Here is a 16,454-nt window from a genome sequence, read left to right on the forward strand (position 1 = left end):
CTAGGCCCAAAACGTCAGCCTTCCTGCTCCTCTGATGCTGCTTGGCCTGCTGTGTTCATCCAGCTCTACACCTTGTTATCTCAGATTCTCCAGCATCTGCAGTTCCTACTATCTCCGCGAATTTATACTGACAGGACTGATGTAAGGGTATGGACCACAAACAGTTACTAATATCAAGTACTGTGAAGTATTTTGCTTGTGGGGCTTGCTTCATTATTGTGGCTGGGCTGGACGCTCCTGTTGGTCCAGTGAGGAAGGTGACTTTATTGATTTCCCAGGAATCAATAGTTAAACGCCATGAACCATCTGACTTCCTGACAGGCCAAATTGGAGCATTATTAGTGGAGGCTACAAGACGCAGCACTTCTTGTTGTAAAAGATTGTTAATCATCTTGGCTACGTCCCCTTCTGCCTGTCTGGGAAAACCGTATGATCTTTGCGGTTTCGAGTCTGTCCCATCATTATCACCTCTCCCGGTATACGCCCGCAGTCATGTTTATGCTGGGCGAATACACCTTTGTGTTTCATAATCACTTCTAGTGTAGCTGGATCCTTGGTCATTGTTAGGGGATTGAACAGAAACTCTCCTATTGTACTGATCCGATTAACATAATTTCCTGTTGAGATAGCGGGTGGTGCCTTGCTAGCCGGGGACATCTTCCACATGCAGGAATTTACTGGATCAAAGGCAAGATTACACCTTTTCATAAAATCTGCCTCTGGGGGAAGGTTAACTAAGATAGCTGGGTGGTGGTATGTAATATTGCCTAGTTTAAATTCTATAGGTTCATGGTCAGTAAATCCACCTAAAACAACAGTCCCTGTGGTCCGCCAGGGTAGATCATTAAATTTTGAAGTGTTTCGGGTTGTGCGGGAGCCTCCGGTGCCCCAAAGAAATCCTACAGGATAGCCTCCTACCTCGCCATTGACAACACTATCCCACAGACCCATAATGGGGAGGCAGGGGCCTGACATTGTCATGCAGATGCCTCGTAATTTGGGGGTTGAGGATTGACTAGTGTCCCTGGCATGGACCGGAGCCTGCGGAATTGGACCTTCTGATGGGAGTTGGTGCCTCCTTCTATTACTCCTTATTCCTGTCACATTCGGTGGTCCCTCTTGTTGCAAGTGCGGCTGTGCAGGGGCTCTACATTCTCGCACAGTGTCCTGGGTGCCCGCAGTGGTGGCACCGCATTGACTGCCATGTGTTCTTCTGCTGTGCCCTTCTATCTCTCCTTGTGGCTGTGTGAGGTGAAGCTGGGTTCTTTTGATAAGCATTACCTTCTCTTCCTTCATTCTTCCACACTGGAGCCTGGTTGGAGGCTCGGAAAGGATGCATTTTCCCTCCATTCTCTGTTTTATTTTTGTTCAGTTCACAGACTTCCTTTTCCCATGCCCAGGACATTCTCCTCACAACCCATGCCTCATTGTGAGTTGGCTCTGTGGGATCGAAGTTCTCACATGCCTTCCTACTCTTTTTGGTGGCATGTGAAACTAAAGTCCTAGCCCACTTTCTGTGTCAGCCTCAGATAATTGACCTCTGTCTAAATCTCCACAGACTCCCATAAAACGTACCCACAAACGTCCTGCAAAGGCAGTCAAGTGTTCTCCCTTCTTGTGCCTACATTTGTTAAGTCCGTCTACAGGGTCTCCTCTATTGTACCCAATTGCTGTTGGTATTGCCCCTTTCATATCAGCTGGGGTGCCTTCCCGTACATTTGGAGGGGCTGGGATTGCAGACTGCACTCTCTGGCTGAAACACATTACAATGAGTTTTACCTCCTCTTGCTCATTTCGCTCATGCAAAAACTTTTGGTGTCTGACCCTATTGAAGATTACATATGGATCTGCTGATGGCTCAAAATCTGGGATTTTTTTGGCGATTTCTGCTAATTGTGCTATTGTAAATGGGGTAGTGTATGTTACTGCTGGGGCATTGGCAGCATCCCCGACCAGACTTTCATGTGTAATCGGGTTCATTACAGCATGGGATTCTGCGGGGTGGGTGCTGAAGAGCCTGATTTCTCTGGGAAGGGTGGCGGTGGATCCCAATCCTTCGAGCACATGGCATACTGCTGTGTGTCTTCACTGAGCTCATCCCAGTCCACCACCAATGGCCCTCCACCTCCTGTTCTTCTTCCCTTATAACATCCCAATGTGCACATATTATCCCGTTGTGGATTGAGAGTAGGGAATTTAACTTCTCAATCTCCTGCAGGCACTTAGTGTGGTCTGCAGCTGCCTGTTTCTTTTCCTTATTGGATTGTTGCATTACCCTTACTGCTGCTTGTAGGTCTACATATGTACTTTTTAACTGGCATACTTTGCTCTCAACAGCCTCTTTAGCTGATACTGCGCACTGGATGTCTTGGTACTCCTTCTCACATTGCGTTTGGAATTGCCCCATGTGTGATAGGTTGGCCTGATTTCTTTGATCCTGCTCTGCACTTTTCCATTGTTGCTCTGCACTTTTTCCGTTTTTACTCCGCTCCTTCTTTCTTCGTGTCCTCTAATTCTTTACAAACCTTTTTCAATTCCTTCTCAGTTCCCAACAATTGTCCCAGACAACATATTATTGCTGTGGATTTTTCAAGTTTGGAAACCCGCTTCCCTTGAATTTTCCTCAAATCCTCCCAATGTTTTTGTCCTAGGGATCCTGGTCCCATTTCATCATTACAGCAATATTGGGCCCATATGGGCCACTTTTTCTTACTAACATATTATCTTGGCTTCTTTTCCTATCCTGAACAATCTTCTACTCTGGTGCCTTTTTCTGGCCACTTCTGATTAAAGTAAGGGGTATAGGGGGTGGATCAGACTGGGGTTCAGGCTTTCACTATGTTCCGGTCCTAATCCCACCGGACATAGAACTCCAAAAGTGCCCTCACCAACATCTTACAACCTTAACATGACATCCCAACTCCTCTACTCAATGGTCTGAGCAATGGAGGCGAGTGTGCTAAATGACTTTTGACCCTATCTACCTATGACAAAGCATTCAAAGAACTGTGTATCTGTACCCCGGTTCTCTTTGTTCAATAACACAAACCAGGGCCCTAACATTAACTGTATATGTTCTGCCCTCGTTCGCTTTACCAAAATGCAATACCTCATATTTATCTAAATTAAACTCCATTTGCCACTCCTCAGCCCATTGGACCAATTGATCAAGATCCTTTTGTAATCTTAGATAATCTTCCTCACTGTCGACGGTACCATCGACTTTGGTGTCATCCACAAATTTGCTAACTATTCCTCCTAAATTCTCAAAGATTAAAAAAAGTAATTAAGTTTGACATTTGTTTTTTCATCTGTCGTAATTGATCTATTTGTGGATTGTAAGGTCTTTGTTGTACATTGCAGTGATGAATTTTGTGCAAATATTCATATATTTAACGCTACTATCACTGCAAAAATATGAAGTGCTGTGCATTATTTACCATTCAATTCACTTTAATGTTATATAACATCATACAAGAGTATTGAGCTTATTGCATCGCCTGTGAACAAACTGCAAACTCTTTGTAGTTACCTTTATTCAATTATAATACAGTTGCATCTGATTCCACCTTCTCCCTTTCAAACTGCAGGGTGAGTTCTACATATTGTGGTCACAGCCCCCTAGGGGTTCCTTCACCTTAAGATCCCTAATCAAGTCTGTCTCATTAGACATCATCAAATCCAGAATTGCCTGTTGCCTAGAAGGCTCTACCAAAAGCTGCTCCAAAAAAATCTCATATTCATTCCATCTGTTCCTTTTCTTGAGATGCACTACCAACCTGACTTTGGCAGTCCACCTTCACATTGAAGCCCCATGATTATTGTAATAGTGCCTTTCTTACATGCCTTTTCTATCTCTTGATTTATGCCCTATACCCTGACTACTTCTGCATATAACTCCCATCAGGGTCTTTTTCCCTTTGCAGTTCCGCAACTCTACCCGTCGGTTCCATGGCTTCCGATGATATTACTTTTTGCTGTTGGTTTAATTTCATTTGTTACTATCAAGGCAAAACCAACTCCTCAGCTCACCTGCCTCTCCTTTTGATAGGGCACATAATCTTGGCTATTTAGTTCCCAGCCCTGATCTCATTGCATCCCTCTGTGATGCCCCACAACATCATAGCCACCAATTTCAATCTGTGCTACAAGTTCCTTTACCTTGTTTCGTATACTAAGTGCAATGAAGTACACTCTTATCCTGTGTTGACTGCTCCCCTCTCATAATTACCCCTTATTTGCTGTGATTGAAGTTAGATTCCTGACCCTTTCCATTACTCTTTTTCTTATTACTTGTTTTGCAATCTTTAATAAGCTGTTCTGAAGCTGTTCTGACCCTTCCCCCAACTTAACTAGTTTAAAGTCCTTGTGACTACCCTAGTTAGTCTTTCTGCTGGTATCTTGGTCCCATCTCGTTTCAGGTGGTGCCTGTCCCAATGGTACAGTTCTCTCCTGTCCCAATAACTGATGCTAGTGCCCCACAAAATGGAACTGCTCTTTCCCACACCACTACTTTAGTTGTGTGTTGACTTTGGTAGCCTTCTTATCTCTTTGCCAATTTGTACATGGCTCAGGTAATAAACCAGTGATTTTGGCCTTTGAGATCCTTTTTGTTAATTTTGTTCCTAATTCCTGATATTCCTAAACAGGATCTCTTGTCTTCTCTTGCCTATGTTGTTGGTGCCAACATGGACCATGATAAGTGGATCCTCCCCTCCGTCTCCATTATCCTTTCAAGGTGACTTGAGATGTCCTTCACCTGAGCATCAGGAAGGCAACATGCCATACAGGACTCTTGATCATGCTCACAGAGGATTCTATCTGTCCCTCTAATGATAGAATCTTCAATTAGTATCAATTTTCTTTCTGCTCCCCTGCTTGAATGGCTTCCTGGACCACACTTTAGTGGTCAGCTTGACCATCCTCCCTGCTGACTCTTTCCTCATACATACAGGGAGACAGTATCTCATACCTGTTGGACAAGGTCAAGAGCTGAAGCTCCTCCTGATATAACATTCAAAACTACATCATGTAGTAAGATGCTGGCAGTGACTAGTCCACGGTGAAGTTGTGGCATTAGGAAACGGTTCTGAAAGAGTTAATGCTGAGCTGTATTGAGCTCCACCCAATCAATGATGTTTCGACAGTCATTGGCTAAAGAAGTAGTTAATATTGCATGATTTCCCAGCGGAGACAAATATGACTCCTGGTAGTTGTAATTATGCCTAACTGGTTAATTAATGTTAATTGTACTTAGTTCATGTAATAAATGATGCGTCACAATGAAAAATGAATGAAAACTAGCCTTGTTATGTAGTACAAGTCCTTCATCTTGTTAAAAGTCTTCAGTTGTCTATCGCCTACCACTAATTGGACAGGTCCTTAGGTATAACATTAAAAAAGAGGATTGGGTGTCTTGGTAACAATATTTTGATTTGTGTTTGTTTCAGCTAATCTCTTGATTTAGTTATTGTGTCCCACTAAAGTCTGTCAGGCCGCAGGCTCCAATTAAGACCCTAAAAAGAAAAATGTAGAAGAATTGCAGAAAGAGTCTAAAGGATTAAAGTTTGAACACTTTTAAACCTTTTGTAAGGCTGGGATGCTCAACATTTAAACTGTGATTTCGACAGGAAGATTTAAGGCCACAGCTAAAGGACTTCACTTTTAAAATGAGCAGGGAAAAACATGGTTTGCATATTAGTCTGTGAAAGGCAGGAAAAAATCTATTTTCCATGGGAAGATGAAAGCCTCCATCTTGATTGCAAAAGGCAGATAAAACCCCAGTAAGTGGAAACCACAAATTTGGTTCTTAAAAGATGTGGAGAAAAATCGAGCAAGTATTAGAAATATAGTATTGTCATTTAATACAATTTGAAACTTAAGTTGTAACACAGTATACTATTCCTTGCTGAGAATTTAATGCTTTTATTGGAAAAAATCTCTCACACTATTGCTGTGTAACAGAAATTCAGAGCAGGGAATGTAACTCTTGAATATTTTCAAAGCTCATCCCTCCTGTACAACAACAATGAAAAGAGTTCTGAGTTAGGATGGTATGTGACTTGAAGGGATGCCTGCAGGTAGTGGAGTTCCAATGCATCTCTTGCAGCATATAAAATTAAAGCATTTTAGATCCTGAGGATTGTTGACAGGATGCTTACTGAAAGGATGTCTCTCACTGTGGGGGAATGTAGAATTAGGGATACTATTTAAAAATTAGGGTCTCACATTTCAGACAGAAATGAGGAGAAAACATTTTTCTCCTGGGTGAAGGGGTAATGGGTCTGCAGAATTCTCTTCCCCAGAGAACATTAGGGGCAGCACCATTGTTTTTTTAAGGCAGAGGTGAATAGATTCCCAATTAGCAAAGGAGTCAAAGGCTATCACGGGAAGGAGGGAAAAATGGAATTGAGGTCACAATCAGATTAGCCATGATTTATCAAATGATGGAGCTAAATGGCCTGCTCCTGCTCCAAATTTGTTTGTTCAGATATTCAATTGCAAAGCTCATGCAGTGAGCACTAGATATTGAAAAAACTCTTTCAACATCTACTATGCCATTCACTTGAAAGAGCTTTCAAAATCAATGTGGTAAAGGTAAACTCACCATGATCCCACTCTCTCATTAGAGACAACTGGTAGTGTGTTTAACATGAGGGTCACTAAACTCAGTTGAGGGGCATGGTTGAAAAGTTGGGACCTTCATGGTAACCTCAGCTAATACATGAATTGAACCCATGATATTGGCATCAATCAGCAGTTCCAAACCAACTGTCCAGGCAACTGAGCTAATTGATCCTCAATTAATGCAGTAAACACCCCAAAAAAATCAATCAATAAGTAATTGAAGATCTATGCCCTTAAATAGAGTTGGAGAGTGCAGAGAACAGAACTGGGGGCTCTTTTCTGCTATTGAACGTATTTTTAGCTGTGAGATTTAAAGAGCCTCCAGCTGAAATTTTGAGCTCTGAATGTCAGTATTGGCATCAAGTTGGAGTTTTACACTGATTAACATCTTGTTTTGCCTACTCTGCAACTTTCTGGGACAACCTCACTGTGAGCATGTATTTATATCATCGCCAAAGTGACATCGGACATGCTTCAACACAGGCGTTTGTAGACATGCATGTGAATACCATTTTCAAACAATAAGGGAACAAAAGGATGAATAGAAATGATCCCAATTTCTTACACTTCTCCTGTAAGACCTGCTCATGACTAGGGAGTGGAGATGATGTTTTTGAAGTGTTTACTCTCAATGAAGCTATTTCTTATTTGCTCTGGCAGCATCTTGGAGAGCATTTTGAAGGAAGCTTTTATAGTAACTTCCATACATTTCAGCATTCACTTTAAAAGAAGGAACTAATTTTTTTTCTTCTAATCCTCTTTGAATGTAATTTTGAAGAAATGGAAGTGTCTGAGACAGAAAAGATTGGCAACTGGAGGGCAGAGGACAGCAGTAAATTTAGACAATAGATACTAAAGCTGGCAGTGGAGAGCTGCAATGATATTACCGCTGCGTCAATCAATTTCAGAACTTTAAGTGCAATCAAGTATAATAGTTTTCTGGTTGCTTCACGGGGGGTGGTCCATCCTTTGCCTTTGATGACAAAATTAATGGAGAAGTGCTTTCTTAGCCCTTTGTTCAGAAGGTCAGTTGCAAAATCTTAAATTTGAAAGTCTTTCAATTTTATTTTATGCAATACAGTTTAATTACAAGTAATAAAGATAATCTGGTAATGACACAGTGACTGATGAAACTAGGTAAGGATTTTAAAAGCTAAAGTGAAAGGCAGGAGCAGGAAATTATTATGGAAATGAAGTGTGTTGAGGGGGTGAGAAACTGAAGTACTGTATCAGGATCAATACAGGGCCTTCATGTTTTCTAATTTATAGCCAAGGACTTTGTAGTCAGAAACTGAATGGCAATAAAACAAAAGCAATGGGGGGTTTGGTGCCTGTGGTAGCAGCTGTCAAATTGGATAGACATTTGAGGATTCACAACAAGAATCAAATAAAATCTGTAATTGGACGACAAAATGACAGATGAAATTTGATATGCAAGCTACTTCATATTGAAAAAAAAGAGACTTGCATGTGGACTCTTTTTGAACTCATTAACATTCAGTTGAAAGGGACTTAACAATGTTAGTAAACTTACTGTGTAACATTTTCAGTTAGAGAGTGCACTAATCAACGAAGTTATAAAATGTTTTGGAAGATATCTTTCAAAAAACAAAACTGCACAATTCTCTGAGAACACTGTAGCCCAATGGTATCAATGTGGATTTCACAAGTTTCAAAATCTCCCCTCCCCCTACCGCATCCCAAAACCAGTCCAGCTCGTCCCCGTCTCCCTAACCTGTTCTTCCTCCCACCCATCCCCTCCTCCCACCTCAAGCCGCACCTCCATCTCCTACCGACCAACCTCATCCCGCCCCCTTGACCTGTCCGTCCTCCCTGGACTGACCTATCCCCTTCCTAACTCCCCACCCACACTCACCTTTACTGGCCCCATCCCCGCCTCTTCGACCTGTTTGTTTCCCCTCCACCTATCCTCTCCTCTATCCATCTTCTATCCGCCTCCCACTCTCTCCCTATTTATTTCAGAACCCCCTTCCCCTCCCCCTTTTCTGATGAAGGGTCTAGGCCCGAAACATCAGCCTCTCTGCTCCTATGATGCTGTTTGGCCTGCTATGTTCATCCAGCCCTGCACCTTGTTGTCTCGGATTCTCCAGCATCTGCAGTTCCTACTATCTTTGTGCAATTCTCTGGTCAGTACACACCTTGAGTAACATGTACAACTTTATTGACTGAATCACAGTAGAAATATTGGACATGATTTTGCAGTCAACAATAAAGCAACAGCACCTATTGTCAATTGCAAAGTTAATCACCTACAAAGATCTACCAGTCTGTGTACGCACTAATTACCACTTCCTTAATGGTTGTTTATTCTGTTGCCATGTCATTGAGATCTTCAGCCATCCAGCAGCAATGATATCAGAAAGCTAGGTGAACAGCCATTCAGATTGAGGTATTTTCACAGACAGCAAATCAGCAGTTAAAAACACTGATAATCCTTAATTTTGTGTTAACATTCTCAGAATTTGAAACAAATGATAATGAATGGATTAAACTAGAAGGCGACATGCAATAAACAAACTCTAAACCAAAAAGACAGTGAACTTTTTATTATAATGTAACAATATTACATTTCAGCAGTACAAAACTAACTTCACACTGTCAGAGAAATTATGCTTTTCGGAACCCAGATTAAATCTCATTCAACAATGTGTAACTTTTCAAGAATTTTTGCAACGAGTCTAACAGAGTAAGAATGGCAATTTTCATTAATTCACTGATTGATTAGCAGTTTCAGAAGAGATGGACCTCAATCATGCAAATATAGTATCACTGACAGAAATTTCTTGATGTCTGTTTCCTTTTGTGCATGTGTGTAATTCCAAAGATGTTATCAGTTTTGATGAAGTAATGATTGTGAACACTGACAGTTTTGCTGACATAATGACTGCCAGCTTCAAGCCATTCAAACCAGAAGGCAGGAAAATGATGAGCCATACTGTTGATCCTGAAATTTGGGGTATAAATTATAAAGAATGACCCAAAAGATTTAGACTCTTCAACCTTGAAAGGAAGCAACTAAGAAGAAACCCTGTTGGAGCATACAAGCTGTTCAAGAAAGAGTGACAGAATGAATGTCATTGGTGCTGAAAATATCAAGTTATTTTATAGACTGTTGGGCATTTCTAAATGGATGAACTAAAACAAAATATTCTTGCTCATCATAGTTATCTTGTGATTTTGTGATCTTGTACTGTTCAACTGGAGGCTATTACCTGATTCTTCAACATTTAGTCAAAGGTGGGAGAGCACTGAACATTTCTTAGTTTAATAGCGCTGAGAAACACTTAATTCATGTAATTTCCTACGCCTGTTACTGCTTCTGACATTCGTCTGTGTGTGTTAGACTTTTCAGATCATCCACTCTGAGTATTTCGTCCTAATCTTGATTATTCTACTCCGTCTGCCTCAAAGAAGTTGTTTGGTATGTTTGCCTTTATTGGACAGTACATTGAGCATAGGAGTTGGGAGGTCATGTTACGGCTGTACAGGACATTGTTTAGGCCACTTTTGGAATACTGTGTGCAATTCTGGTCTCCCTGCTATAGGAAGGATGTTGTGAAGCTTGAAAAGGTTCAGAAAAGATTTACAAGGACATTGCCAGGTTTGGAGGGTTTGAGCTATAGGGAGAGGCTGATTAGGCTGGTGCTATTTTCTCTGCAGTGTCAGAGGCTGAGGGGTGACATCATAGAGTTTTATAAAATCATGAGGGACATGGATACGGTAAATAGGAAAGGTCTTTTCCCCGGGGTGGAGGTATCAAAAACTAGAGGGCATAGGTTTAAGGTGAGAGGAGAACTAATTAGAAGGGACCCAAGCGGCAACATTTTCACGCAGAGGGTGGTGCATTTTTGGAATGAGCTGCCAGAGAAAGTAGTAGAGGCTGGTACAATTACAACATTTAAAAGACATCTGGACAGGTATATGAGAAGGAAGGGCTTAGAGGGATATGGGCCAAATGCTGGCAAATGAGACAAGAATAATTTAGAATATCTGGTTGGTATGGACGGGCTGGACCAAAAGGTCTGTTTCCATGCTGTACATCTCAATAACTCTATGACTCTAAATGTGATCGTGTCATTGTGTGTTTTATACAATGCTGCATGTCATGTTCTTTAACTAAAATCTCTTTGATTTCACTCTTTTTCACATTTTCTGTTAAGCTAGGTATGCACCAGAATGTCTTGTAATTTTAAAATTCAATTTTCGGCATGTCTTGTTTCATGTTTTTGGAAACGTTTTTGATATAATTTCTGTTTTTCTGTGAGCTCCAACTTGAATCATTGCGGTGGATTTTAAATCTAGCATAGTGTCTTTTTTTTTACTAATTTCTGTGTGAAGACTGCATTTCAGATGCTGCAAGCCAGGAATTGGTCCTCACACTATGCTGCTTGACAATTATAACTGAAGACATTGCTAATTAGCCCTTAGCTGAGTTTCTGCACCCATATTCTCTCTCTCTAAATCCATCTATTCCACTTTGATAATAATGTCTTTCTCCAGCTCTGCCTCAGCTTATCTGTTGCTGAAAACACCTCCATATCTTAAACACCTTTCATGATAAAGGATGATGTTCGTTAGCCTTCTTAAGAAGAATAAAATTGGTTGATACCATTACTCTGGCTCTGACTGCAGTAGAGAAGAATTCACCCCTCATGATCTCTGAGGCAATGCTTTTTTTTCTATTTCAATACAAATACTGATTGTGTGGCCTTTTGCAATCTTCTTGACTTCAAACTGCCAATACAGAATGCTTTCAGATTTCCAACACACGAGATGAGTCAACAAGCCATTTCAATGTTACATATTTTATGTGGCTTAAAAACATATTTTAGCATGTAGGAAAGATGACAGCAGCTGCACTAACGTGCAGCAACAAATTCAAATGCCATGTTTGTAGCATTTGAATGTTTTCAAGAAAGCAAATGAGAACATTTATTACTCTTCAAACAGCAAACATTGCAACTATTGTGATGTGGAATAATGAGGTATCAACAGAAAATATAAGTGAACTGTGATACACCATTTTGACTTTTCTAGTACAATATTGCTTTAAAATCTATTTTACAGACTTAAAACAAGCACGTTATGTATTGTGTACCAAAGTGGCCAACCTACATATGGACAAAATTAACCAGCTCAATAGCTCCAGTTCTTCCCTCCTTCCTATTGAACTAATGAAAGAAACCCAGAAATCAACAGCCAGGAATCTTTGAAATAATGTAGAAGCAGGATATCTCATCTGTTTTAACTTCTGGTCAAAGAATTTAATGGTTAGGTGTTCATAAAAGTCACATGGAGCACCTTGGAAGAAATGTGTGCTGTTTGTCTCTTGCAGCTCTCAAATTTCTCTAATGTTCCTTCCCAGTGCCTTACCAAATTAATTAATTACTACTCCCACCTCTACTTAACCTTCCTAGAAAGACAATGGCCCCAACTTATGAACTGATTAATTTTGAACTGATCTCTTGATCTTCCCCCAGAATTAGTCTCTGCTCAGGAATCTGAATACAACCCTGCTTGATAACTTATCCAGTCAAAATCACTGTCTATGTAACTACTCCTCTCCTTACAAGAGCCTGGAACTGGGAATAATCTGGAGATTATTCTCTTTGAGGTACTGGTTTAAAAATTCCTTCCCTGATGAATTGGAAACTTACCTGTGCATCGGCTCAAACATTTTCCTATATGATTGGTTTGGACGTGAACCAAAAACTCTCATTTGTGCCCTTCCCATTTTAAAGTATTCTTTAGGCTCTGCATGTCTACCGTGCAAAATCACTGAATTAAATGTATTAATTAATATTGCAGTGAACATAAAGTTTGAAATGATAGGCTATGAGCATGTCATTGTTCAACCTTCTTTTAATAGAATGAAGAGATGTGTGCCAGGTGGATAGGAAATGGATCTGATTGCCATTTAAAATGGGTGTATTTTCTAAAATGTTTTGTTAGCTGTCAGAAGTTGTATTTATCATGAAAGGTTTTGCTAAACATCATGCCACAGTGTAACGTGTTCAATCAGATTAACTCACCTTAATTGGAAAAAAAATTGTTTGAGCAAAAGAACAAAATTTGCAAGAGATGTGTTTTCAAAGGAACTTTTGTTCTTCTGTGCTGTCTAATTGCAAAATTCACACAGTCTATTCCAGCTGCCATTAAATGGAGCATGTAGTAAAACACAAATTGTAGCAAGCTTCTGGAAGAAGATGTATCATTAAACTATGAATAGGTAATCCCTTATTGAAGATAAAAGTGGTATAAGATAGTTTGGTGTCATGTCAATGACAGATCCAGTAACTTTTAAAAAAACAAATTATCTGATTCTGACACAGCACATTTGGTGGTATAGACTTGACAGCAAATTTAAATGTTCTGGGTCGACCCAATGCGTTTACATTGAATAGTTCAAGAAGATAGCTCAATACCACCTTCTTCTCAAGGGCAATTAGGAATGGACATTAAACGCTGGCCTAGCTGCAATACCCACATGAATGAACAATAAAAAAAATTCAAGTGGTATGATATAACATGGTATGAAAGCAAAGGCCATGTTTTACATTGTGCATACTGTATTAACAGCTTTCTATTTCACAGGTGCTAAAAAGGAAGAAACTGCATTGATGAATGGACTAACTGTGAACTTACATCTCCTGCTGGTGAGAAGTCATTTTTATTACACTTCATTTTGAAAAATCATGCAATTAGAATCCAGTACTTTGAAGAACTGGTATATGGTAACCACTTGCGTTACAATCATTTTTTTTCCCTTTTGTTACACTGTGAATCATGTGGAGGTCACCTAACCATTGGAAAAATATAGAAAGGCTTATCTTAGTTACATTTTACATGATTTAATTTTGGTGGGATTAAAAACTGTTCAATGAAAACATGAGCGTGACAAAAAGACAACTGCAATCTATTACCATAATACACTATGTATATGCACTCTATGCAAAATTAAATTTGCATATGATGCTATCTCTTGCATGTGCACATATCCATCAGAATTAGACATAACTAAAAGCAAACATCAAATGCAGTCTTTGAAAAGGCTCTTTTGTGAATGTTCTCCTTTCCTCAATTTGTTTCCCTTTTCTCTTGAAATGTTACATTATTCTTTTCTTTCTTTCTCTTTTTTTTTCTCCTGATTGCAGTTCAAGTAACTGTATGACGTTAAGGATATCCAGGCAAAAAAGAAGTAATGAAGAAAGGGGCAATAAACTAATAACTAGCTTGAAGCATTTGAGCTGTGAGGTGATTCTGAAGAAATTAGGGTTGCTTATTCAAGGAATGTTGCAAGAATCTGATAGCTTTATGGGAATAAACAGATTATATCAAAGAATTCCCATAAACTGTAGAATCAAAGCACACTAGCTGGGGCTCTTGTGGCACATTGGCAGTGTCCCTACCTGTAAGCCAGGAGACATGAGTTCATAGCCCCACCTGCTGCAAAAGTGTGTAATAACATCTTTGAGCATGTTGATGAGAGAGCATCTCAAAGCAGAGTGGCTCACATTCAGAGGAGAGAAAATTTGGAGATTTAACTACTTTATCAAAAGAGTGGTGAATCTGTGGAGCAGATAAAGACAGAAATTGCTGACGAAACCCAGCAGGTGTGACAGTATCTGTGGGGAGAAAGCAGAGATAATGTTTCAAGTCTGGTGACTCGTGGAGAAGTCTTCAAAGTGACAATTTCTGCTTTTATTTCCGATCTCCTGCATCCACAGTTCTTTGTTTTACTTCTGTGGCATAAATGGCCTTGAGTAGCACTGAAGTATGTTAGTGTTGAAAAATATTAAAGAATAGATTGATAAATAACAAAGAAATTGACATTTTGAGGGATATTAAGTTTTGTCATCAGCTTAATTATCCATATTTTTAAAAAATCTTTTGCTTTCATGTGTTTTCTCCTCCCTTTTCTTCCCTGTGTCGTTTCCTTTGTCCTCAGGGCACAGGTGCTGATTGTCTTCTAGTATCTCATCCAAGAGGCCAATCTTCACAGGATTTAAACAGTGGGATAGATATTGACCTTGTGTGATAAAGTAAAACAGATGCTAGTGAGTCAGCAGCCCATTTTACATCTCCCCTGACTTCAATGGAAATTAAAACCAGTGTAAAATGGGATGCCAATTTGTTATCTGATTACACTATCCTACATGTCATAGCAACTCGTAATTTCTGATCAGCCAAAAATGATTTTGGCAACATCTGAGAGTAAATAGCTCTGGAAATGTCTGAAGGTGACCATAATCTGTGTCCATTTCTAATCCTAATGTTCACGGAAGCTGGGAATTCATTTTTTAAATTTGCTTTCCTTATTGCAACCAGCTAATAGAATTGGAGAAAATGCAATATAGCATAATGTCACCATACAGTAATTTTCTTGTGCTGATGCTCGTACTTCTCACTGTAGCTGTACCTATTCATCTTATTTTGCTTTTCCTTTCCTATATCCACCTGTGTCATTTTTAAGTCGCCCTGTCATAAATGTTGCAATTAACATTGCTTTAACTGATGGGGTGGCTTTCAATATCTAACAACATTGCTAGCTTAAAACAAAATCCTTCATGTTTTTTATCTTTATGTACTAATTCAAAATTTATGACCCTTGTTGTTAATTCACTGATCACTAACTTATCCCTTTTAACCTTTTCAAAATGTTGATGACTACTATAAGACTTTATCTTAACTTAACTTGCTCTATTGGATGTAAGTGGTGTTCTGAAATGAAGATGAGAGACTAATTAAAACATGTATATATGTATCACCTTGATTAATCCACTTTGTGCTTCTTCCATGGTTCTATGATATGTTTTATAATCTGATGTAACTGTAGAAAGCAAGTGCCTTGTATTTATGTCAAAAAATATTTTTATGTTTCTATTCAGTGCCACCATTTAGAAAACTTATGTGGCATTTTTATGGTTTTCCTACCTATAAGTCTGCTTTTTAAAGATATTTGTACCTATGCTCCATGAACTTTGTTCCTCCGTTAAAATCATTTTCTCTGTCCTTTTCTTCTCATGTCCATTCTCATACCGTATTTCTGATGTTCCTTGTACGAGGCCACATTATCAATTTACCAAGTGAGCATATTCTTCGAAACTTCTTATCGCTGAAATAATAGCCATTTTTTTCCTGATAAATGCTGCTCGCTGGAAGCCTAGTCTGAAGGTCATAGGAGTTGAGAACCTGTGAGCTCAGTTTTACATTTATTAAAATTAATAGATATAAAATCATGAGCAGCCTGCCCTTAATAGCATGGACAACAGAATGAAATCAGCTCAGCTTCATCAGCTAGTGGTTAGAATATTGAGTTGCCATGGAAGTGTTTGATTGGAGCCAAGTTATTTCTTCCAAACTGTACTTGTGTTGAGAATAAGGATTTTGTTTTGATTTTGAATTAGATGGCAACTTTAGTAACCAGCTAAAAGCAACATCTTGTACTGAGGTTATTCTGCTATAATGTGGCAAAGATTGTTATTATCTCCCTAAAAACATCCTGGAGAGGAGATTTCATGGAGAGACCTAGCAATGCGGCTGTAAGGTGCTCATATTCTGAACACTATTTGGTCTACAGTGTGGCAACTGCGTATGCAGTGCACACTCATTATGAGCTGAAAGTACACAATTTGCTGTATTTATAAAGGGCAAAAATCAGTGTAGAGTAGTCATGCCTGATAAAGGCATCAGACCCTTTGCTTTTACAAATAAAATAGCTTAACATCTTCTCTGAGGCTCCGTTGATAGATTGATTTTTCTTTTCTCTCTGAAGCAGGTACTTTCTGTTAAAGCACACCTAGCAA

At 39.5% G+C, this 16,454-nt stretch overlaps 1 protein-coding gene across 1 annotated transcript in view; it reads left to right on the forward strand.

Annotated features, from left to right (window-relative positions):
- kynu (kynureninase) overlaps positions 1–16,454 on the forward strand; it is a 201,522-nt gene that overhangs the window by 72,559 nt on the left and 112,509 nt on the right. The window contains exon 3 of the mRNA XM_048599241.1: positions 13,243–13,304. Coding sequence (XP_048455198.1) covers positions 13,243–13,304 — 62 coding nt within the window. The remainder of the gene's footprint in view (positions 1–13,242; positions 13,305–16,454) is intronic.

This window comes from Rhincodon typus, chromosome 7 (genome assembly GCF_021869965.1).
Source record: "Rhincodon typus isolate 14 chromosome 7, sRhiTyp1.1, whole genome shotgun sequence".
Taxonomy (NCBI): Eukaryota; Metazoa; Chordata; class Chondrichthyes; order Orectolobiformes; family Rhincodontidae; genus Rhincodon; species Rhincodon typus.